Genomic DNA, 20,869 nt, shown 5'->3' on the forward strand with positions numbered 1-20,869 from the left:
CAACCAGACAGTCGCCCAGCTGCCGGAGCAGCGGCCATAACGGCGGTGATTCAAATGGGCGCAGGGAGCGAGACGCGCATCGAGTTCGTGGTGTGACAGTGACAAAGTGAAGTCGGAGTGAGTGAAATGTGAAATTGATCGGAGCTTCCAATGCGGAGACCATTCACACCATTCAATGCCTCAATACCTTCTCGCTTTCCACCATCCACCATACAGAATATGACTATGCAATGAAGTCTACGAGATGGCCGAACTCACAACAGACCAAGTCAGATCTCTTGATCTGACCAGGCAGAGATTGCTAGCCCTTCATCAATCGCTTGTCTCGCTCAGAGACAGCCTGGGAAACGCGAATCCAATCCCTTCCTTGTACACAATAAAGTCCTGGTCAGAAACAGATGCAGATAGCTAACGCATGCCAGGCCAGAGTTGCAAACTCATGCACAACTCATATCCAATAATCTCCAGACCATCACCTCGCAGCTGGGAGAGGCTGGCGAACTGTTTCGATCCACTGTCGCCTTCCCCACGCCACAATTTCCCGGCGTGAAAAGCCAGAATATCTTGGATGCATTACTGAGGAGTAAATTTGAGCCGAACATAGAGGACTGGGTCAAGGAAGGAGAAGACATTGCTGCTCGACAGCGAAAGACTACGTCTCGTGGACTCTCAGAAAGTGAGCGTAACGATTTGTGGCAGTGGGCTCCTGGTGCAGCAAACTCAGCTGCAAGAAAACAGACTTGGGGTGGAGACTACACGCGGGCTGAAATGCAAGGAGGCATTGAGAATGTAGTGACTGGTCTACGAAGGCAGCTGGTTGAACCCCCAGAGGGCGAGGACGAGGAGGAAGCCGACGATGACGACGATGAGTATGAGGTAACCGATGAGGAGGGAGAAGAGGGAGCCGAGATGGACATCGAGAAGCAGCAACCGAAGCCCGAATCCAAATCGATTCCAGAAACTCAGACAGCTCCGCCTACACCTGGTCTGATGCCTCTCGCGAGTATTCACAAATTCATGACGACGGGACGATGACAGCAATTCCGGACCAACATCCCTACGACTGGATCACTGCTGGATACTTCCCCAACTGGACCATCCAACTTTCCTGTTCATCTCTGTGCCCTCGTGGTTCTCATTGAGCGAGCCCTGTCCTGCGTCAGAGGCCATCAAGTCGTCATCCCAAAGGAAGGAGACCCACTCATCATCGTCCGGGGAAAGGATCATGTTCTTCTGCGTGATCCACTTCACTTCCACGATGGCCCTCGGTAACACCGATCTGACAAAGTTCGAGAAGCCGATTTTGTCGTCACCGGTCAGTTGGTTCGCAACAGAGACACTGGCTTCGATAACAATACTCAATCTTCGAAGCGATCCGAGATAAGCAAGGCCCTCGGAAACCCATGATGCTGTGCATGCGAACGGTGTACGAGGCTTCGCATAAGCTTGCGCCGCAGGAGGAACCGTCAGAATGTGCAGCAGTCCGACTAAAGAGTCTGCTTGTGCTAGGAGCAGGTCTCTTGTGGTGATGAAGATGTTCAACTCTCGAAGGTCGCTCCCACCGGAGACACTTGTGCCATATGCCTTCTGCGATACCGAATACCCTTTATCGAATGCTCCGTCCCAGCTGTCTGGCACAAACGTTTGTTGATCGGTCGAGTCGGAGACGTCAGCTATCAATCTTAATATCGACCTCAGCGACCACGCTTCCGTCACACTTGCGAGAAGATGGAGCTCGAGCTTTCTGACGGCGCGTCGCTGAAATGGTGCCAGTCCTTCGAGAAACTGCTTCGTTGTCGAGGTTGAGGAACCCATGACGGCCTGACAATTCACAGGATTGAGTTGAAGAGGCAACAGCCGGGTTTCTTGATGCAGTTGCCGACATAAGAGGAGAGCTTGTACATTGGTGCTGCTCGTCCGGGGGCCTGCCAAGGCTGGTCTGGGCAATTTATACCTGTAACCCTGCCAGGGCCGTCAGTTGCAACGCTCGCAAGATCAGGACAGATGAGGACCTTACGACAAGTCCGCAGAGACTGATTGAAGCGGATGGCTTCTGTGGCGGATACACTGGAGATGCTGAATTCGTGAAGACATGCTCGAATATTCTCTGTCGGAGCTCGAACGGCAAACCGAGGAGTGGTGATACCTGGGAACCCATCATGTCGGGTGCGGAACGGCTGCCGTAGAAGGCCAAAGGACTGGGGACTAGCGGTATATCTGCTGTCCTCAACTGTGGTGGGCGTGTGATACGGGAGGTCGGTGTGCTATGCTGTGCTGTGCTGTGTGACGGCTGCCACTCAGGTCTGGATCCAGCTGTACACGACAGAAGTAGGGGCACGTCCAGTGCAGTCGGAGTCGCACAATCCTAACCCAAGGGGCCCCAATCCATCGACGACCCAATAAGTAGCAGCACGCCCAGTGCAGTCGGGTCACGCAGTGTTGACCACAAGGCGTCCCATCCAGCGACCAGGAAGGACAACGGTCTCTTTGGCTCCACTATACTACTGTATGTGACCCTCCGCCATGCCCCCTCTGCTAGTGTCAGCTCGCTATCCATACCAACATGTCCGTGGATGTGTACGCGTTCGTGTACGTGTCAGTGTCAGTATCAGTTCCCGTATCATTATAACCAATACCCACACCGCTGGCGTCCCGGCGAGACTGCCTCTTCTGGGCAATGCGACGAGATTCCATCATCCGAGTCCACATCAATACCAATCCCTCCGTAGTACTGTATTGAACCGCGAGCAACCACGATGGACCAACAAGCTTTGACAGAAATTAACGTGGAGAGAACAATACCATATAGTACTACCGAGAGCCACCAATGTTTGACACGATCGATGCTGTGTACAGATTACATACCTGGTACTGTGTAGTCTATTCGCAGTCCTCTTGCTTCAGTACCATACGCAGTAGGCCAGTACACGGGAGGGAAAGGAAGGGCCAGGGGGGTGATCTCGTTGATTACGAGGACGAGGACGAGGGCGAGGATGAGTACACGTACCAACCGATCCATCAGAGCGCTTATATTACATACCTCCCGTAGAAGAAGGGTAAAGCGCGGGCGGGTCTGAAGATGTATGCACAGTTTGTAATTATGTATCGCGTCGCATAGGTCCCACGGCTGATGATTTGAGTTCTCGGAACGTACAAGGCGGCCAGAAATCCTCGAAATAAGTATACTACGTCGCGAATGTGGACGCCTTGACACCCCCTTACTCAAGCACCGCCTTACCTCAGCTTACAGGACTTTAAGTATCTTGGTGACACCATTTGATATACTGTACCAGGTAATTACGGAGTAGTTGTGGGCAATAAGTCTGCCCGGGCACTCTGGACGGGCTGGCCTCAATTAGGTAGGTACTCAGTACAGCTCTGTGTGCGAGTATGAGTGCTCCCCCATGCGAGAGACTGGTATCCTGCCTCATCTTCCTGTGTCCCGGAACTATTGTCGGCTCGAGCACTTGACGGCCTAAGACGTATACTGTATGTCGTCCTTTCGTACGGAGTGTGCCAAGTGTGAAGTGTGATATGTGGTATGTGATGCGTGATATTATGCTAACCTCGTATACCTCGTACCCTACTGAAGGGCTCTCCCTCGGCTATATGCGAGATGGCAGGGCATGGCAGTCCACGAAGGATGCTAATCGGTTTTCGTATTCACATTAGTCACCTACAGTACTCCGTACAGGAGATCATACTCCCGAGTGCCGAACGAAGCAAGGTACATACATACAGTACCTCGTACAGGACCACAGGATCCAAAATTACTCTCTGTACTGCACAGGACTTACAGTATCTAGTAAGCCACGGCGCCCCATCTCCACCCCGTCCACACGGCAATGACAGTAGTCCGTACTGTGTAAGGTAATCATGCCAGGTCCGTTCTTTAGTGCCCTCTCGCCTCACTCATGCGCTTGAGATCGTCGAATGGGGGCCAAAGTTCCGGATGTCCATCCCTATTCTTCACGGACAAAAGGTCCCACGCAGGACGTATTTTCGTGACTAAATACCTTATGTAGCACCACTCTGTGGATATCGTTCGATCAATCAATGAGTCAATGACACAGGCAGAGGCAGAAGCTTCCATTTGCTCTGTCAGTACTGTACCTGTACCTGCACCTGTACCTGTACCTGTACCTGTACCTGTACCTGTACCTGCACCTGTACCTGCACCTGTACCTATACGTAATTATGCCGACACCCAGGCTTGGATGGAGAACGGAGACCCCGACTTCGTCCCATCTATGGTATGGCAAGAATATATGGACGATGAATGCATCCGGAGGGACACTTATGCTCAATATGCTTATACACAAACACTGGACAGATTCTCGAGCTGCGGGAATAGATGGTCGTACATAACGGAGTGCAGGCTATAGCATGGCTTTGGGCATGAATTTCATGGCTTGCCTGACGCCGAGGTCCTAAGAAACCCGTACGTCAGTGTCATCGTCAGAGCGAAACCTCGGACAAGTGCGTGTGGCTGGGCGTCGCTGGAACGAACCCGCCCCAAGCTCAAGGACAACCTGAGACTGGCGTGGGGATATGATGACTACTAGAAAACACGAACTTAACGCAGGCAATGGGAGAACATACCGCGAGGATCTCCTCGGTCCCTCCGAGGATAGCATCAAACTTGTACGTCCTGTGGAACTGCTCGACGAAGCGGCCCATGCCCGTCTGCGTGATGCCCCTACCACCAAAGATATTGACCGCATCGTCAGCGACATCATGGGCACACCGCGTGGCGTAGCTCTTCAACAACCCGATCGGCCCGCCCAGGAGCTTGTTCTGCTGCGCGTACGACATGTTGGTCATCTGGAAGGTGATGGTCTCGAGCCACGACTGGCACGCCTCGGTGAGGGAGATCATCTTGGCGAGCTTCTGGCGGATGACGGGCTGCGAGACCAGGGGTTTGCCAAACACGATGCGCTGGTTCGACCACTTGAGGCATTCCTCGACGACGGTGCGCATCCACCGGATCACCGAGCAGGCCATGGCCCAGCGCTCGTGGTTGAAGTTGGACATGATGACGATGAAGCCGTTGTCCTCCTTGCCGAGCAGGTGGTTGACCGGCACCTTGACGTTGTCGAATTGGATGAACGTCGTGGCCGCGGCGGTCGAGTAGGCCGTCTTGATCCGCTTGGTCTCGACGTTGTCGTCGCGCGGCACCAGGATCACGCTGAAGCCTTTCTCCGTCTTGCACCCCGTGACGAAGTAGTCGGCGAACATGCCGTTGGTGATCCATTTCTTCGTGCCGTTGATGCTAGTTACATTCAGTCGGGGCTCGCCCCCGGATGAGGCTGGGGGATGGGTCACGATACTCACATGTAGTGTTTTCCGTCGGGGGTTTTGGTCGCAGTCGTACGCAGTCCCGCCACGTCGGACCCGGCGAACGCCTCGGTGACGGCCAGGCACATGAACTTCTTGCCGCTGAGACACTCTTCTGTCACCTTCTCCATCAGCTCCTTGTCGTTGGCCCAGTTTCTCACGGCCGTCAATGAAATCATCATGCCCGCCATGTTCCCGTCCTGGAAGCCGCGCGCCAGAGCACGGGATAACTCCTGCGCGACGATCAAGTCGTGGAAGTAGTCGAACTCGTCGGGCTTGACCCCTCCGATCAGCGGACCGCGGTTTTGCAGGTGCTTGCCCGGACCCAGGCGCATGGCGAGTAAGTTGTTGGCGGCCATCTTGTCGACCAGTTCCTGCGAGATGTACGTCCCGTCGGCTTCCTTCTGCTGCGCTTCCGGGTAGATGTCGCGGTCGACAAACTCTCGCACCGCCCGCTGCAAGGCGCGGTGCGAGTCGTTGTAATACGGGGATTTGAACTGGGGAGTCAGCCACAGAGGCTCTGCATACGGCACCAGTGACAGATCGCCGGGCTGATGGTCGATGACTTCGGGTTTCTCGCCTTCGATCATGCCAACGCATAGCTCCGAATACTTCTGAAGGACTTCATGCCGGTGGAGGTTGTAGAATGCCGTGGTGGCGTCCTGGCCGGCGACTTGCTCGAGGACGTAATTGCCTCCAGGGTGAGCGTCGAGGAAGTCGCTCAAGTCGTACACTTTATGATCGATCTTTGATGGGTCGAACTGTTAGCGGGCGACGAAGAATGGACAGGCTGGACAGGCTGGACATATTGGGTAGGTAAGAGGGAAGAGCCTCGCTTACAATGCACCATAAATCGTCAGCAGAGTTGTGCTTCGCGACGTCCGCACGCGAGTGCACCTTGCTCGGGATCGTCTGGGACGACTTTTGCGCCATGTTTGCACTGCGAAATCAAGGTGCTTCTCCTGCGCTTTAGAGCAGAAGGTGCCTCGCGAGCTCGACTAAAAGGCCCAGCAAATACCAGTTATAGGGCTGGCAGCTTGAAGAACTCAACAGCTTCTGATAAATTAATTAATTATACTCTGGCCGAACCGACAACTAAGTGTCCCCCGGATTTTGTCGTGGCGATGCTCAACCTCGGTTCGAAGCTGATCATGAAGCAGCCATGCGACTCATCCTGGCCAATCGCCTACCAGCAGCTTACCGCCAATTGCAAGGCCGTCGATTGGACAGCTTAACCGTGCGGGCATGGGGCTGAGTCGACGAGCATCGGACATGGTTCGGCATTGGCATCCTGTGCGGTTGTTGTCCTTCACATCGGACCGGCCTGGCGCTCAGCGGCTGGCAAGAGTCTCCAGATTAAAACAAGAATGGTGGCATATTATCAAGGATCAAGATTGCGAGTAAGGGCCTCGAAACAGATGAGTAGTCAGTTGTGAGGCAAGACACCATGGTACGAGACCTCGGCCGGTGTCTTAGAGTCATTGATTATCTGCGTCGCGGTTATCACATCACAGCTAGCTCACTCGAGACCCAAAAACCGAAGTCGAGACGCCTTCACACCCATTACCGTCGCACTTGGACTGCAGTGTCACGCTTGTGCTCGCTTTAACCTTGCCGTAACCACGTCTACCAGCTCGACCGTCGGCTGAACGTAGGGAGTAATGGTGTCTCGCACCAATGTCCGCTGTTCAAAAGCATAAGCCAACCCAATGAGAAGTTCCTCGCTGAAATGAGGTCCCATGAAACTGATGCCGAAAGGTAAGTTGGGCGCCGTGGCGTTCAGGTTGTTGAATCCATTGGGCGTGATCTCGGTATCAACAGGGAACGCCCCTAGCGGCACTGTGATGACTGGCGAGCCGATCAACGCAGGAAAGTTGGGACTGAATTCCGTAGGCAGCACCAATGCATCCAACGAGTAGTTTGCAAGCGCGCCAGTAACTCCCAAGGGACCAGCCAGATATGTATTCATGGTATAGTTGGACCAGAACTCTGGCGAGGTATTGTCATACCCAAGCTCCAACGCAGAGTCCCAGATGAGCGTATCCCGCTCAGGCCAATCCTCAAGGGCAGACATATGTGTGAAGTTACGGACATCTTCCAAGTCATACACCTGGTTGGGGTTGTGCGACAGCTGTGAAAGGTACTTTGGCAGGTCGGACACGAAATCAGCTTCGAGGACGATGGTGGAGTAGTCGCCCTCGTTGAGAGCGTCGTACCCGGTAAAGTTGGTATTGTCGACGATGATGGCTCCCGCAGAGCGAAGCACGTCGAGAGCTGCATCGAAGGCGGGGACGATAGGTGCGGCGATGGAGTCATAGGAGAGGTCAATGAGGTTGCGCGGCACGCCAATGCGCTTGCCGGACAAGGCACTGAAGTTGCAGGCTGCAACGTAATCGGGGATAGTGTCGAATGGTATTGCGTCAGTGTAATTGTCGTAAGGCGATTTCCCAGCAATGGCGGCGAGAACGTAAGCAGCATCTTTCACTGTGCGGGCCATAGGCCCAATGGTATCCTGGTGCTCAGAGATGGGGACAACAAGGTCGCGTGAGGTAAGGCCGACTGTGGGCTTGATGCCAACCAAGTTGTTAACGTCTGATGGACTCAAAATGCTGCCGTCTGTCTCGGTGCCCAGAGCAGCGAGAGCCAGCCCCAATGAAGACGAGACACCACTACCGGAGCTGCTGCCGGAGGGATCTTGACCGGGAAAGTAAGCACCGACTGTCTGGCCTGCAATCGCCGACCATCCGTTACTGGTGTTATACGATCTAATACATAGTCAGAGTCAAGTTGCCGGGAAACGACAATAGTACCGGGAGAACTCACCGATAATTCGCCCATTGACTCAGGTTTGTTTTCCCCAATATGATTGCACCGGCTTTCCTCAGCTTTGCCGCTATTGTGCTGTCCCGGGGAACTTTAGCAGCAGCAAGAGCGTAGGAGCCCGCTGTGTTGTCCATGGCATCAGCAGTAGCAATGTTGTTCTTGATCAAAATTGGTATGCCGTGAAGCGGACCGAGAACATTCCCTCTTGCTCGTTGCGAGTCAAGCTGAGCAGCGATCGAGAGCGCGTCCGGATTGAGCTGAGTGACCATATGAAGCGTCGAATTGACCTCCAAGATGCGAGAAATATATGCCTCGACCAGGTCGACGCTTGTGAACAAGCCCGACTCGAGACCACGAACAAGGTCCTCTGTTGTCGCTTCGATCAACGGAGGGAAAGCTGTCCCGTTGATGGCTGTACTTTGGTTGTAACATGCTTGCGCTGCAACCAAGGTGTTCAAGGACAGCGAAACAAGGAGGAGACCTTGTATGCGGCGAAAGAGTCCAGCAGCCATATCGGCGGACGTGGTGAACGATGAGGGTTGAGGATGAGAAAGCCACCGTCAACATCCTACTTCTTGCATTCTATATGAGGTTCGATTTGCGCAACGTCCTAGGAAGATCGACGACCTCTAGCTTGGTTGAACGAACCCTTGTGCACGCCGGCGATCAGCGGCCGGCTTGTCGATAAGCTACTGGGAAGAAGGCTGCGACCACCGCACCGCCTAATTGGTGGGATTGTAAGCTCGACCGGTACAGAGATGTCGATGTGTACCTGCAGCCAGTCGCATTCAGGTCCCGGTGTGGCAACAGCTGTTGGAGCATGGCCGGCTACCCCACATGAGACGGATGACGAGCTTATCGAGCTGCCAAAGTAGGCAGCTCAGAAACGTGCCTGTCCAGGAAAACCCTGCTGGACAGCAGCCGGCCAACTGAACAGTTCCTTCGCTCTGTAATAGATTCCAGTGTGGGAAGGAGGATGTCGATTATGCAACCCGTATCGCATCGCCGGCTAAATCTCAGTCTTCGTTCGATCGAGGAGTCCTAGGGAATTTTTCGAATCTGCATCATGCTCTTCCTGCTTGCTTGCTCGAAACGAAACGTTTGACCTCTCTCAGAAGACCAATGATCAGAGGGACCCCCACCGGGCCTAGGAGAGGCAGATAAACAGCAACCTAGGTCGGGGTTAGTAACGTACGTGCGACTTGCGAAGCAGATGATTGCTACAAGTTTTTCCCGGGTTCTGCGATAGGTTCGGTGTTGACATACCTTGTGCTCGTCGGGAAAATAGACCTGACCAACCATCGACTTGTCAAAGAATGCCTTTTCGCTGTCTCTAAATGCTACTTTGGCGTGGGCCAGAGCTTCAGTCCACCTGCTCCCCAAGAACGCGCGACACGAGGCGGAAAGATGGGAAATCGCGTCGTCAACCAGTTGAGCAACGTTCCTCGGGATGGGGATGTTGCTCAACCTTTGAGCAAGGCGGGCAAGCGATCCCAGACTGGATCCTGCTTTGAGGTGGAGAGTCAAGGCCGAGTGCCTTTTGTAAGCATCAAGCCGCAATTGCAAAGGCTTGCCTTTCGCGTCGTGATCGGATTGCAAGACGCCCAGAAGTGACAGCAGTTGCGAGGCAAACTTTTCAAAAGGCCGGCGCAGCAGGTCTTTGTCCAAATGCTCTGAAAGCATTGGAGTACCGTGAACAGGATGCGGATACAATGGCGGGTTAAGAATCTGGATACCACCCCACTGAGGGATGACCCATGAGAGCTCCTTGCTATCTTCAATCGACAGTGGTATCTGATCCTTAGCTGGGATGTAGAGAATGAAGTTGAGTGTAGGTCCATCTCCAAGTGACGGGGCGAGGGGCCACTCTGCAGCATTCACAAACGCCGTCAAGTCATTTTGATGTAGGTACGTTCCGTTCTGGCCTTCTATGTGATGAGGCTGTACGGTGGGTGGAAGAGTCGCATATAGCTGCACCTGTGTGGTGACCTCAAAATCGGCAACGGCTGACAGTGCGTGCACAAGCGGATGGACGTGCTCTTGAAGCGCATGCTGTATATCCCAACTGGAAGGAGCGCCACTGGCTGTCAGAAGGGAAAAGGTCAGGTGGAATTCGGGAGACGACTTGTAAGCGCGGTTGATCTGCTTCTCAATCCCAGAAACCATGTCGTAGGGCTGTGATTGCAGAAATGCCTGAGCATTCTGGCTGTGGCTAGCAAGCGAGACGGTCTGCAGCGCTGCAGCAATCTGTTCCTCCCTGAAGAGGCCATAAATGGCTTCGGCCAAATCTTTGGCGTGACTAGGCCCTGCATTAGGAGGTATGCGAGCTCGAGCTTCCGCGGCGACGGCGCTCAGACTGAACGCAAAGCTATCAGATGTTGGCTCAAGATATAGTTTCAGTGCAGGTTCCCCAAGATTCAGATTTGTGAGATCCTCGCCGCAGCTCTTTCCCCCTCCGTTACCTCCACGTTCCTGCAGGTCCACGAGGTGAAGCTTTGGGTGGAAGGTGGGATACTTGGTGAGGTCGTCCAAGGCTTGTTGTGTGTCTCGTACAATCGTCTGGACCTCCAAGCAGGGCAGAGCTGGTGCCGAAACCCAGACGTCCAAGGGAATCGCGGCGGGGGTATTCTAGGGAGCATCATCAGCATTGGAAAGTACCGTCAGGGCTCTTCACTGCTCACCTGTCCGTCCGCCCAGTCGAGCATATCTTGTAGTGGAAGGCTCGCGCGATAGATTGATGTCGTCCTCAACCATGTCGGAATACCTAGCAAAACTATGACAGCCCAGAAGGACAGCACTATCTTGGTCCGCAGGTTGATGGCTTCGGCTTTCTCTGGCGGAGGCTGTTTCCTGATGACCGCGGCAACAGGGGGAGCGACGGATGACCCCTCCATGGCTAGGGTGGATGTGTGCGACCAGGAACCACCCGCTTGGACCAGGCCTTTCACAGAGAGGTAGCCATGGCGAGCGACGTGTAGCAAGCACCAGAACGGGTTGAGCGCGTTCGTGGTCTGGCCGCAAAGATGGGGAAACTGTGGTCGCACAAGTCTCGTAAATTTGCGCGAGTCGGAAAAGACATTGCGTGAAATTTCAATGACTCGCAGACAGCGGACAAAAATAATTGTCTCGACTCCGTTGACAATTGTAGGCTACACATCCATGGTCCCGGTCCGTCCTCCCTCACTCCCGATCACAATGAGGTTGATATACTCGTAGCACGCTCCTGGATCTTCGCTTCATTCTAGACTTGGCCTGGCCCGACCATCGGCAACATGGCAACTCGGCGGGCGGCGGGCGTGCTCCTTGCCTCCCCAACTCGATTAGTTCAAGCTCCAAGACCTTCAATATCGAGATACGCAGCATCACCAAACCAGGCCAGAACAATCTTTGATTCACTGCTCAGTTCAGCCCTTGGGCCCTGTGAGCCTCGGTCGATGAGCCATACCAAGGTGTTGCCGTATTCATCCGCGGCAGTCTTCAAAGCTGTGTCTGATGTTGCAGGCTACCCTAATTTCCTGCCGTTCACAATTTCCTCAAATGTGAAATCACGAGATCCGGCAGGCTATCCCACTCGAGCGAGCCTCAAGGTCGGCTACGCCAAGCTGGGGGTGGAGGAGAACTGGGAGAGTATCGTGCACTGCGATCCGGCCAATGGAATCATCGAGGCGAAAAGCAGCGAAGAGCACAGCAACGGCCTCTTCGAAGCACTGTCTACGAAATGGCAGATTGTGCCTTCAAAGGCGGCGGGTGCAAGCACTGCTGTCAAGCTGGACGTGGTTGTCAAGTTCCGAAACCCGGTTTACGATCAAATGTTTGCTCAAGTGGAGGGCAAGGTCGCGAGCACCATGATCTCTGCTTTTGAGAAGCGGGTGGAAGAGCTTGATCAGAAGCAAAGTGTCACACGGTAATCGCTATGTGAGCATGGCAAGTTCGACGTGAATACAAAGGGTACGCGTCGCATCGGTGATATTCCGCCGAGCAGCGTGTATGCTGTCGGAGCATTTCAAATGCTCCTGTCGATCGATGGCGATGCATACCATACCGCTGTCGTCCCCGTCGGTGTGAAGTGACCGCCCATCAACCACTGCGGAAACGCGATCAAGCCTGCCGAGCAATGGAGGTTAGCCACTCGACCCTGATCTCAGCACCTCGATCTCGTCTCTCTTTGAGTCTGCTGTGACATGGCCAGCTAGCGCGAGGAGGGAATTCCCGAGATTGAGTACTCTTCCAACACTTGTCATGTATATATGAGAGACTGTTTGGACTTTCGACCCGATTCTGAAGGGCAGTCACCAAGTGCGTTTTAGCAGCGTCATGTACATAGGGGATAATGGGTATGTCACTCGCAATGTCATCTAGAGCTCTTTGACGTTGTCGTCTTAGCGAGTAACAACGGCGGCTGTCAGTTCTGAACGTCTTTCCCTGTCGTCGCATCTCGTGGACGTCACAGCAATATCACGATCCAGCGCCGCGTGCCAGCTTGTACCGGCGGCTCGAGAAGAAACAAACAGTGGCCGATTGACTGCACCTGAGCATTCGCACTGCATCCGCGGCTTTGCGTTGCAGGACGATAAGTAACGATTCAGGAGTCCATATCCTCGAGTACCGCTAATGAGGCGACGGCTTCGTGATGATCTGGAGTGGTCACGACCAAGCTCGACGGCGACAGGCCGACCTGCAGTGTGACACAGTTGGCCGTCGAGAAGCTTGTCCAGGCCCATGTCGCCCATGTCGCCCACGTCCCTCGGCAGCGAGCCCTTCCGGTTAGTGCTCACTAGGTGGCCATGCGTTGCATCCATTCAGGTGAACGAACGCGGGCTTCATCACACCCTGCACACCCCAAGCCACCAATCACCACGCCCTCAGGCGAACCTCATCCTCATGCCGGCTCACAACCCCCGCTGCTGACTGGAAGATCAGCTTCAGTAACCGCCCATCGACCTGCAAGCCACCGAAGCATGGCAGCAACCTCTCACGGACGAGGAAATCGATTTCTCCTCTCCTGGTGCCGTGATCCTCCCTCAGCTGTGCCGGCGGGCCTGAACGTCGCAATAAAAGAATCGAAGCGCCTGCGTCTGCGCGCAATCTCTCTCGTCCGACGGCCTTGACGGTTCCTGCCTTGCGCTGCCCTCTTGTTTCATATGTCGCTGCCCTCACCGTCAGTGTCATGGCCTACTGGCATGACCGCCCTGCGACCGGCGCCCGCTCCCCTCGTCCTCCACGATTCAGACAGATAGCCCTGCTGTACCTGGTGCTGACGGCCTTCGCGAGTGTCACCTCCGCCCTCCAGAGCGTGCCCGGGTCGCCTTGCGAATCGGTCTGCTCGGACGCAGGCACCCTCGAGAACGATGTCGTCTGCCTCGATGCGAATTACCAATCTCTGTCGTCCGGTCGAGGATTCCAGAAATGCGTGGCATGTCAACTGAACAGCACGGCGGTGGACACAGTCAACAATAACACGGATGTAGAATATGGCCTGCGTATGATACACCTTTTTCTTGTTTTTTTCCCACCCTCCGAGGTCGCAGAAATGCTGAATGTACTTCCACCTGTCTAGTGGCCCTACGGTATACATTGGCGGGATGCATGTTTGCCATCCCGGAGGACCATATCTCGATCAGCAGTCCCTGTCAAGTCAGCTGTGCGCCGCTCAACAACTCGGTCGGCTACCAAGTAACGAACGACAGCTCCCGGACCGAACCGGGCGGTGAATTCTGCACGGCCGCCCAATTCGACGACACGACCATCAATAAGTGCGCTCAGTGTTATAGTTTCATCCCGCAGCAGTTGTTCCTGGCAAATTGTAAGTGAGCGAAGACGGTCTTTGAGTGTGCACAAGAAGGATCGCCCATCCATCCTTGTTCCCTCCCTCCTCCCTGATTGAGTCTTCAGCTCTTCAGTCGCTTGCTGCTCACGCACCTCCGTATGACAGTCCTCCAAGCCCTACACATCGCCTGCCGCGACCCTCCTGAGCCGGGCAGACCCTTCTTCCCCGACGCCCAGGCCATCTTCAACGAAACGCTCATCGCCGGCCCGGCACCGCCGTCGAGCGGCACAAATGACAACGGCGGCCTCCGGGGCTACAAGCTCGCCTTGGCGATCGCGCTCCCCATCGTCGGCGGCATCCTCCTCATCGGCGGCCTCTGCTGGGGTTGTTTCGCTTTCACACGCAAGCGACGGTACAAGATGGCGCAGAGCGGGCGGATGAGCCGCGTGCACGACGCCCACGCCGACGGCAACAGCCTGTACCAGTCGCCCATGTCGGCCAAGGCCGAGGCCTGGAAGAAGGAGAGCATTCCCTGGGGCGTGGTGGAGCCGGCACGCGAAATGCACGCCATCTCACCGACGCTGCTGCACGCAGGGAAGCATAGTCCGGGAGCCGCCCAGGGGAGATGGTCGCACCAGACGGGCGGGACGGGGGCCAACTCGGAGCAGAACACGCCCTTGAGGAGTAGTTTCCAGAGAGACGACGTTGGCCCTGGTCCCGCCCAGGTCAAGGACCCCAATCTTCATGAACAGTATTTCGGCGTAAGCGGGGACTCTGAAGATGAGAGAGCGGAGCACGGACATGGCGTGCCGTTTCCCGGCACCAGCGGTGTCGGGGTTGCGATTGGGGGTGAGGAAGGGTATTATCCTCACACAGAGGGTCAGTATGCGTACGCACAAGAATATCGTCCTGAGTATGGACAAGGGCATGGCCACGGACAGCACCGGCTGCATGACGACGAGAGGGGCCAATTTATCTGAACGCATGCGAGTCGGAAGCCACCAACGAAAGCGAAGACGGAGACAAGAACAGACACACCAACAATTTTACGGTACGACCATGGCACGCACGACACGACACGACCTTATACTTTGCTCTACCCACTTTCAACCACAATTTCCTCCACACATATTCTACCACACATCTCATACTTGACACTTTTACCTGAGCGTTATGATCCCCACGCATCTTGGCCTGGCGTCGCCTGGCACGACCAGTGGCGGCGGAAGAGCCATCCGACGCGAATTACTGGGCTCTCTAAGTATTGGGGTCCTTGACTTGGACAGCGAAGAGTTATGGCTTGTGGGGCGGCAGGAGTAGCGGCGATCATAAGTCGCATGCAGTGCAGTATAGTACAGTGCAAAACAGTGCATACATTATCAGTTCACTGCGCGCGAGGGTTGCCTGCGCTGCTCTGGTAGACGCTGGATGATGGATGATCGAAGCTCGATGCCAGCGAAACGGGAGTAAAGAGCCAGCCAAGCCAGCTACTGTACTGTAGGTAGATGGGTGCTTTTCCAGCTCTCATGAAGAGGTACGCTATGCTACGGTACTGTACGGAGTGTTCGGCTCCAAGGACGGGCTATCTCTGCGCCAGAGTTGTCTACCAAAGTACAGTACTACTCTGCTCTGGTCGTCCCGCAGCGTAATGTAAAGTATCATATCTATCAACCGTACGGAGTATCTATATCTATATCTAAGGATCGATATATGTCTATCCATGGCTATGCATGTCTACTTGTACTGTATCACGGTTTATTATATACTCTATACGGAGTACTCACATATGTCTATCAGTACCTACCTACCTACCTACCTACCTTCCTAGGCTAGCGAGCTATCTACTCTGGTCTGGTCTGGCCTGACCTGGTCTGGGCTGACTCTCTTTTATCCTTTCCCGCAGATGATATAAAGTATAAAGTATAAAGTACGTTACAGTACCTGGTCAACTACCTAGGTATCGTCAATTGGACAAGCGGTGGTGGCTTCGCACCCAACAGGACCATGGACGAACCGATCTGCACATTCCATCCCCATCCACGTTTTGGTGATCTCTGTCGGGACGTACGTACGAAAATGGCCTCTCGAGCATGACAGGACAAGCACAATGACAGGATATAACGAGACACTCAGTTAGCTTCCTGTACGCGAGTGCCACGACTTCAATCTAAGGAGGCGTGCGCTCTATCTCATCTCATTCGGCAGTGGGTTGGTACTTGTATAAACCCTGGAAAGGATACGGAGTATGTGTTGCTCAGACTCAGACAGATGCATGTACTCCGTACCCTACGAGCTACACCTATACTCGTAACAAGGCAGGCCCGTATGCTTGCACGACACCACGGTCATCAGTGTGCCGTGCAGTAAAGTGGTGTAAAATCGGAATCACGACAGGCAGGGGGTGGACGATCACTTGGCTTACATACTGTGTACAGTACGAGTACTGGCTCGTCCCCACCCGTTCTCCGAGAGGTCGAGTTGAATGAGGGAGTGGGCCACTGCAGAACGAGGTAGGGCAGGGCAGGGCAGGGCAATCTAGGGCAAAACAAAACAAGACAAGGCAAGGCAAAGCAGGGCAAAGTAGGGCAAGACAAAGATAACAAGGCGATCGAATCTCAATGGCTGGCTGGTCCGCTCCGACGGGGTGCAGATCAGCCAGGGACGCCAGGGAGCCAGCCAGCCAGCCAGCCACTCAGTCAGCCCCTTTTAGGGCCCAGCCTTGCTTGCACTACCCCTGCGACACCTGTGAGCCTTGCACGCAACCACTCACTCACTCAAACACTCACTCACTCACTCAAACACTCACTCACTCACTGACTCACTCACTTACTCACTTACTTACTTATTCACTCACTTACTCACTCGCTTACGCACGCCCGTCAAGCTCCCATGGGTGGTCGCTTCATGGCTGTCACTTTGATGCTGTATGAGTGAGTGAGGGTTATATTCTGTAGGCGTTGCTGTATAGGGGTGAGGTATTAAGTTGATCGTCGAGACTTTGGCCGGATCGGCGCTGAGCCTGTGGGTGGCGGATGGGGTACGAGTACAATTGCAGAAAGCCATAGAGCTTTTTTATCGCCTTGTTTCCGACACGAGATCTCCTGTACTTCCATTGCTCAGGAACCACGCCGAAAGATGTGAGGTTCGTCCCAGTGCAGCGACGAGTCTTAACCCATGTCCAAGAATGAGAGGAACATCCCAGTGCAGCGATGAGTCTTAACCCATGTCCAAGAATGAGAGGAACATCCGAGTGCAGCGATGAGTCCTAATTCACGTCCAGGAATGAGACGTAGAGAGTACATTCGAGTGCAGTGACTCCTTCGGGATTTCGGGAGTCTTAAAGTCTCTTGGTTGTGTTGGATATATAGTGTAATTGGGGGTAAGCCTGAAGGTTTTTCCTTGCTTGAGGGAGCCACGCTGGGTACAATGATATCAGCATCGGATCCTCACATAGCGACATTGGCGGCTAGCATGGACAGAAAAGATCGAACGTCCGTCAAAGAGGCAAAAACAGGCCGCTTCAGCGCATCTTGCAGGTTTTTGAGAAGTGTAGGCGGAGGCGGAGCAATAAAAGCTGCTGGCTTTATTGATACCTGGCGTCCGGTCCGCACGGTTCCATCGGCTTTTTAATCCGTACAGTGTGACCCCGAGAGTAGGAATTGAGTATCCGCCCCGTTCTTGTCTCTTGTTTGTGGTGAGACGTGAGACGCGAGACGCTGCCCAATCTGATGCCTTTTCTGGAGCTCACATACTGTGAGCTTTCTTGCCTACTCATATCAGCAAATACCCCCCCAGTCGCCTCGACACCCGTGGGTGTGTGTCTGGTGAGGTAAGGTGAGGTGAGGCTACGCGCACCGCCGAGTTTGATGGCGAAATCAACTTCACCATCCCAGCTCTTCGTAAGACGGACGATTTGCTGGGCGACAGCTCCTGGACCGAAGAAAACGTATGAGATTGGAGAAGTCGGATAGGCGCTCGAGACCGTATTCTCAACGCGTTTCGCCCTTCAGGACCATGAGACTTCAATGTACGTGTTCTTGATGTGGCCTGCCGGATGGTCACCTCTCCGATCACCCTTTGCAAAGCTCTTGAGCGGCAGAACGGTCCAGACGTCAATATCTCCTCCTCACGACATGCTGCTGAGCGATCGATTGGAGGGTAGGATAGGTGAGTGAGGTTCCGCACCGAGGACGAAGGATAAGCTTGTGTGCTTCCAGGCTCGTCAGTAGGAAGCTGCTTCTGTTGAGGACGCGTGAGAGAGGTTTTGGGACGATTTGTTTCCCGAAACAACTGACCAACAGTTGGCAATTCAGCTGGTTTTCAAGGCCACTCGCAGAGGCAATGACCTTGGTAGTATAGACCAGAGTCGGATTCATGGACACAGTCAAGAGATGTACCTCAGATAGCCACGCTCTCAGAGTCTGTGACCGAGAACGAGTGCCCGGACATGTCGCTCCAACTGGCGTGTGAATGCCACATTGACGTTGCGAAGTGCCTGGGAACTCGAAGGGAAGTCGAGGCAGCGAGCAACATCGACGGTTGGGGCGCAAAGAATGCCATGCAACGCACGACAGATTGTATCTTCAACCGGCGGAGGCACGAGGCGCGAGGTCCGAAGGGCGGGCGGTGCGTCCACTTTACAAGTAGTATGCCTCCATCCGCCTCACTGCTGCAATAGCGCCAATATCAGAGACAACATCAGGCAGAAGCAGCCAAGGCGAGCTCGCATTCGGCGCCTAAAGTAAAGAGTCCGGCATCTTCTTCAAGGCCTCAGACGCAGGACAAACACAGAATAGACACTCGCTTGGAATGCTTTCCAGCACTGGCTGTGGACAAATCGCACAGGCATGCTTTGCTTGGCCTGCGAATAGCGACGACCTGTAACGAAGTATCTTGGATGAAAGGACCCGAACTCCCGCTCGGTAAAGACGGACTGCAGCACAAGGTCACCACCATTTGGACCAGTCATGGTGCAGAGTTTCGAGAAAAATCGCAGAGAAATCCGCCTGAATGATGACTAGCAAAGACGACGCTAGCTTCACCGATACGAAACCGCTCCGTCAGGTGTGCGTCGCGGGCGTTCTGCTTCGTTCAGACATGAAGAGACTGCGCCCACTCGAGGATGTCGCTTGCAGTATCGACTCGAGCGCCAGTTCTTCCAAGGCCTAGAATTTGCTTCTGGTGAGGCGAGGGCGTGCGATTCAGGCCTCCAGATTCGTTCGTCCGCCCTGTAAATCGCTGCTGGATTACCCCGTGTTTCAGATCTGGAACGACTTCTTTTCCCAATATCATGCAACGACGGCTGCTAAGGCTGTTTCGCAAAGCCTCCTCCACCGCCTCGAGTTTGAGGTTAGGTGGGGGGCAGCAGTGCTGTTCCAAAACATCCAGGGCTTTTGACTTTAAGCCGTGCGTGCGTGCGTGGTGCTTTGCCCTCGTCTTCGGAAGCGAGTTCGGATATGGGAGTGAACTCTATCTCGCACTGAGACAAACTTCCGGAGGATCTGCTACTTGGAGCTACTGCAATTAGTAGGAGGGGATGGCTCCGAGGGATGAGGTGAAGCTGCTGGAGGGTAAGCGAGGCAGGCCTTGCCCACGTCTCTCTCTGCTCTATTAGAACGCCGCAGTACGTAACGGAGCAGCGGTGCAGAACGTTCTTCGCATCACCAGCAAAGCAAAGCAAATCTTCGGCCATGACTCAATTGTGCCGATCATTTCGTTGCTGCCCAAGACTTTTTCTTGCAGGCACTGACTGCTAGGTAACTCGCAACGGCAACTGGTCTCTAAAGCGCTCGACCGAAAGTACATGCCCGCCACCATGGGGCCGATGCTGGGGTTCTGTCGCAGCCCAATGGCTGGCTTGACGACGTCCTCGCCGTATTCGCCGGTCCCCATGAGATAACCTGCCCGCTCCGTGCCTAACGGCGCAACACTGTCGCGTTGGGTAGCCATTAAGTGGCAAAGGCTTGTCTCTCGAGCACTAGACTGATCTACACCGGTCCTCGCCGCCACAAACGCAGGCCAGGACAAGTTGTCCGGCTTGGCAATGAAGGAAGTGCAAATGCAGGGCTGACGATGGACAGACACCCTTTGCTTGGGCAATATTGCGGATCAGGAATCCGTCTGGAACTGGCACTTATGGCTCGAGAATGTGTCCTCTCGAGCGACCCCTACACAGTGCCTTCGATGCCCTCCGTAGCCAACAGTATGATAGCTGAGTCGTCGTGGTCTCCTAGACCCGTGTTCCCATTATTCTTTGCCATGCAGCACCATCGTTGCTCTCTGGGTAGCTATAATGCTGGCCTGCTCTCCTTGTAAAGCAGTCCTCCTTCCACGCTGGGCAATACCTTTCGTTACCCGGAGACTTGCGCCTGTACAGGCATTGCACTCAACAGTCTGTAGGGAGTTCTATGCTGTCAAGCCGATGGAGAAGCTTGCGCCTGGCAAACTAGGGGACTGTGATTTTTCTCAGCTCTGTCAAAATGGACAGCTGGGTTGCTGTATTCCCAGGCGTCTTCCTTTGTCTTGAGAGCCGTTGTCTTCTCGCTGCAGCTTCACTCTGCAGCCTCCGCTCCATTCGTATCTGCGAAGCGTATGTGACTTGGGGGAATCCCCCCTATTCTTCATGAAGTACAGCTCCAACTTTAGACGGAAGGAACTGGGTTGAAGCGCGAGGGTGTCCATCGGTTTGTTCTGACTCCGTAAGAGTATTCGTGATCGAGCCAGCAGGGAGGGACGGTCAGGTGACGCTTCCTGGTCACTCGGTGCTCCCTCCCTGTGGGAATCGGAGAGCTGCCCAGCAAAAGGGCATTCCGAGGCAACAAGAGACGGGTCTTCGCCGTTTGAAGGTCGCTGAATGTGATGGTTAGCGAATAGTTCCTCCAATACAGCCATTTTCCAATGACAGACACAGGACGACGTACTGAAAGAAAAAGAGACCCTTTT

The 20,869-nt window shown here is 54.3% G+C and overlaps 7 protein-coding genes across 7 annotated transcripts; 3 read left to right on the forward strand and 4 right to left on the reverse strand.

Moving 5' to 3' along the window:
* Window positions 1-244: 244 nt before the first annotated feature.
* G647_01569 (uncharacterized protein) lies at window positions 245-1,035 on the forward strand (the record flags this gene model as incomplete). The annotated part of the gene is made up of 2 exons (XM_008724968.1): window positions 245-369; window positions 423-1,035. The coding sequence occupies 2 exons, from the start codon at window positions 245-247 to the stop codon at window positions 1,033-1,035; spliced, it is 738 nt and encodes a 245-aa protein (XP_008723190.1).
* Window positions 1,036-1,068: 33 nt separating this feature from the next.
* On the reverse strand, window positions 1,069-1,815 carry G647_01570 (uncharacterized protein; the record flags this gene model as incomplete). Its single annotated transcript, XM_008724969.1, has 1 exon — window positions 1,069-1,815. The coding sequence occupies one exon, from the start codon at window positions 1,813-1,815 to the stop codon at window positions 1,069-1,071; it is 747 nt and encodes a 248-aa protein (XP_008723191.1).
* Window positions 1,816-4,521: 2,706 nt separating this feature from the next.
* G647_01571 (uncharacterized protein) lies at window positions 4,522-6,270 on the reverse strand (the record flags this gene model as incomplete). Its single annotated transcript, XM_008724970.1, has 3 exons — window positions 4,522-5,272; window positions 5,335-6,083; window positions 6,178-6,270. 3 exons carry the CDS (start codon window positions 6,268-6,270, stop codon window positions 4,522-4,524), a joined length of 1,593 nt encoding a protein of 530 aa, XP_008723192.1.
* A 655-nt stretch (window positions 6,271-6,925) lies between these two features.
* Window positions 6,926-8,672, reverse strand: G647_01572 (uncharacterized protein; the record flags this gene model as incomplete). Its single annotated transcript, XM_008724971.1, has 2 exons — window positions 6,926-8,102; window positions 8,161-8,672. The coding sequence occupies 2 exons, from the start codon at window positions 8,670-8,672 to the stop codon at window positions 6,926-6,928; spliced, it is 1,689 nt and encodes a 562-aa protein (XP_008723193.1).
* Window positions 8,673-9,224: 552 nt separating this feature from the next.
* On the reverse strand, window positions 9,225-11,054 carry G647_01573 (uncharacterized protein; the record flags this gene model as incomplete). Its single annotated transcript, XM_008724972.1, has 3 exons — window positions 9,225-9,332; window positions 9,427-10,788; window positions 10,842-11,054. The coding sequence occupies 3 exons, from the start codon at window positions 11,052-11,054 to the stop codon at window positions 9,225-9,227; spliced, it is 1,683 nt and encodes a 560-aa protein (XP_008723194.1).
* A 378-nt stretch (window positions 11,055-11,432) lies between these two features.
* G647_01574 (uncharacterized protein) lies at window positions 11,433-12,068 on the forward strand (the record flags this gene model as incomplete). Its single annotated transcript, XM_008724973.1, has 1 exon — window positions 11,433-12,068. The coding sequence occupies one exon, from the start codon at window positions 11,433-11,435 to the stop codon at window positions 12,066-12,068; it is 636 nt and encodes a 211-aa protein (XP_008723195.1).
* Window positions 12,069-13,327: 1,259 nt separating this feature from the next.
* Window positions 13,328-14,907, forward strand: G647_01575 (uncharacterized protein; the record flags this gene model as incomplete). Its single annotated transcript, XM_008724974.1, has 3 exons — window positions 13,328-13,640; window positions 13,718-13,963; window positions 14,093-14,907. 3 exons carry the CDS (start codon window positions 13,328-13,330, stop codon window positions 14,905-14,907), a joined length of 1,374 nt encoding a protein of 457 aa, XP_008723196.1.
* Window positions 14,908-20,869: the final 5,962 nt, after the last annotated feature.

This window comes from Cladophialophora carrionii (genome assembly GCF_000365165.1).
Source record: "Cladophialophora carrionii CBS 160.54 unplaced genomic scaffold supercont1.1, whole genome shotgun sequence".
Taxonomy (NCBI): Eukaryota; Fungi; Ascomycota; class Eurotiomycetes; order Chaetothyriales; family Herpotrichiellaceae; genus Cladophialophora; species Cladophialophora carrionii.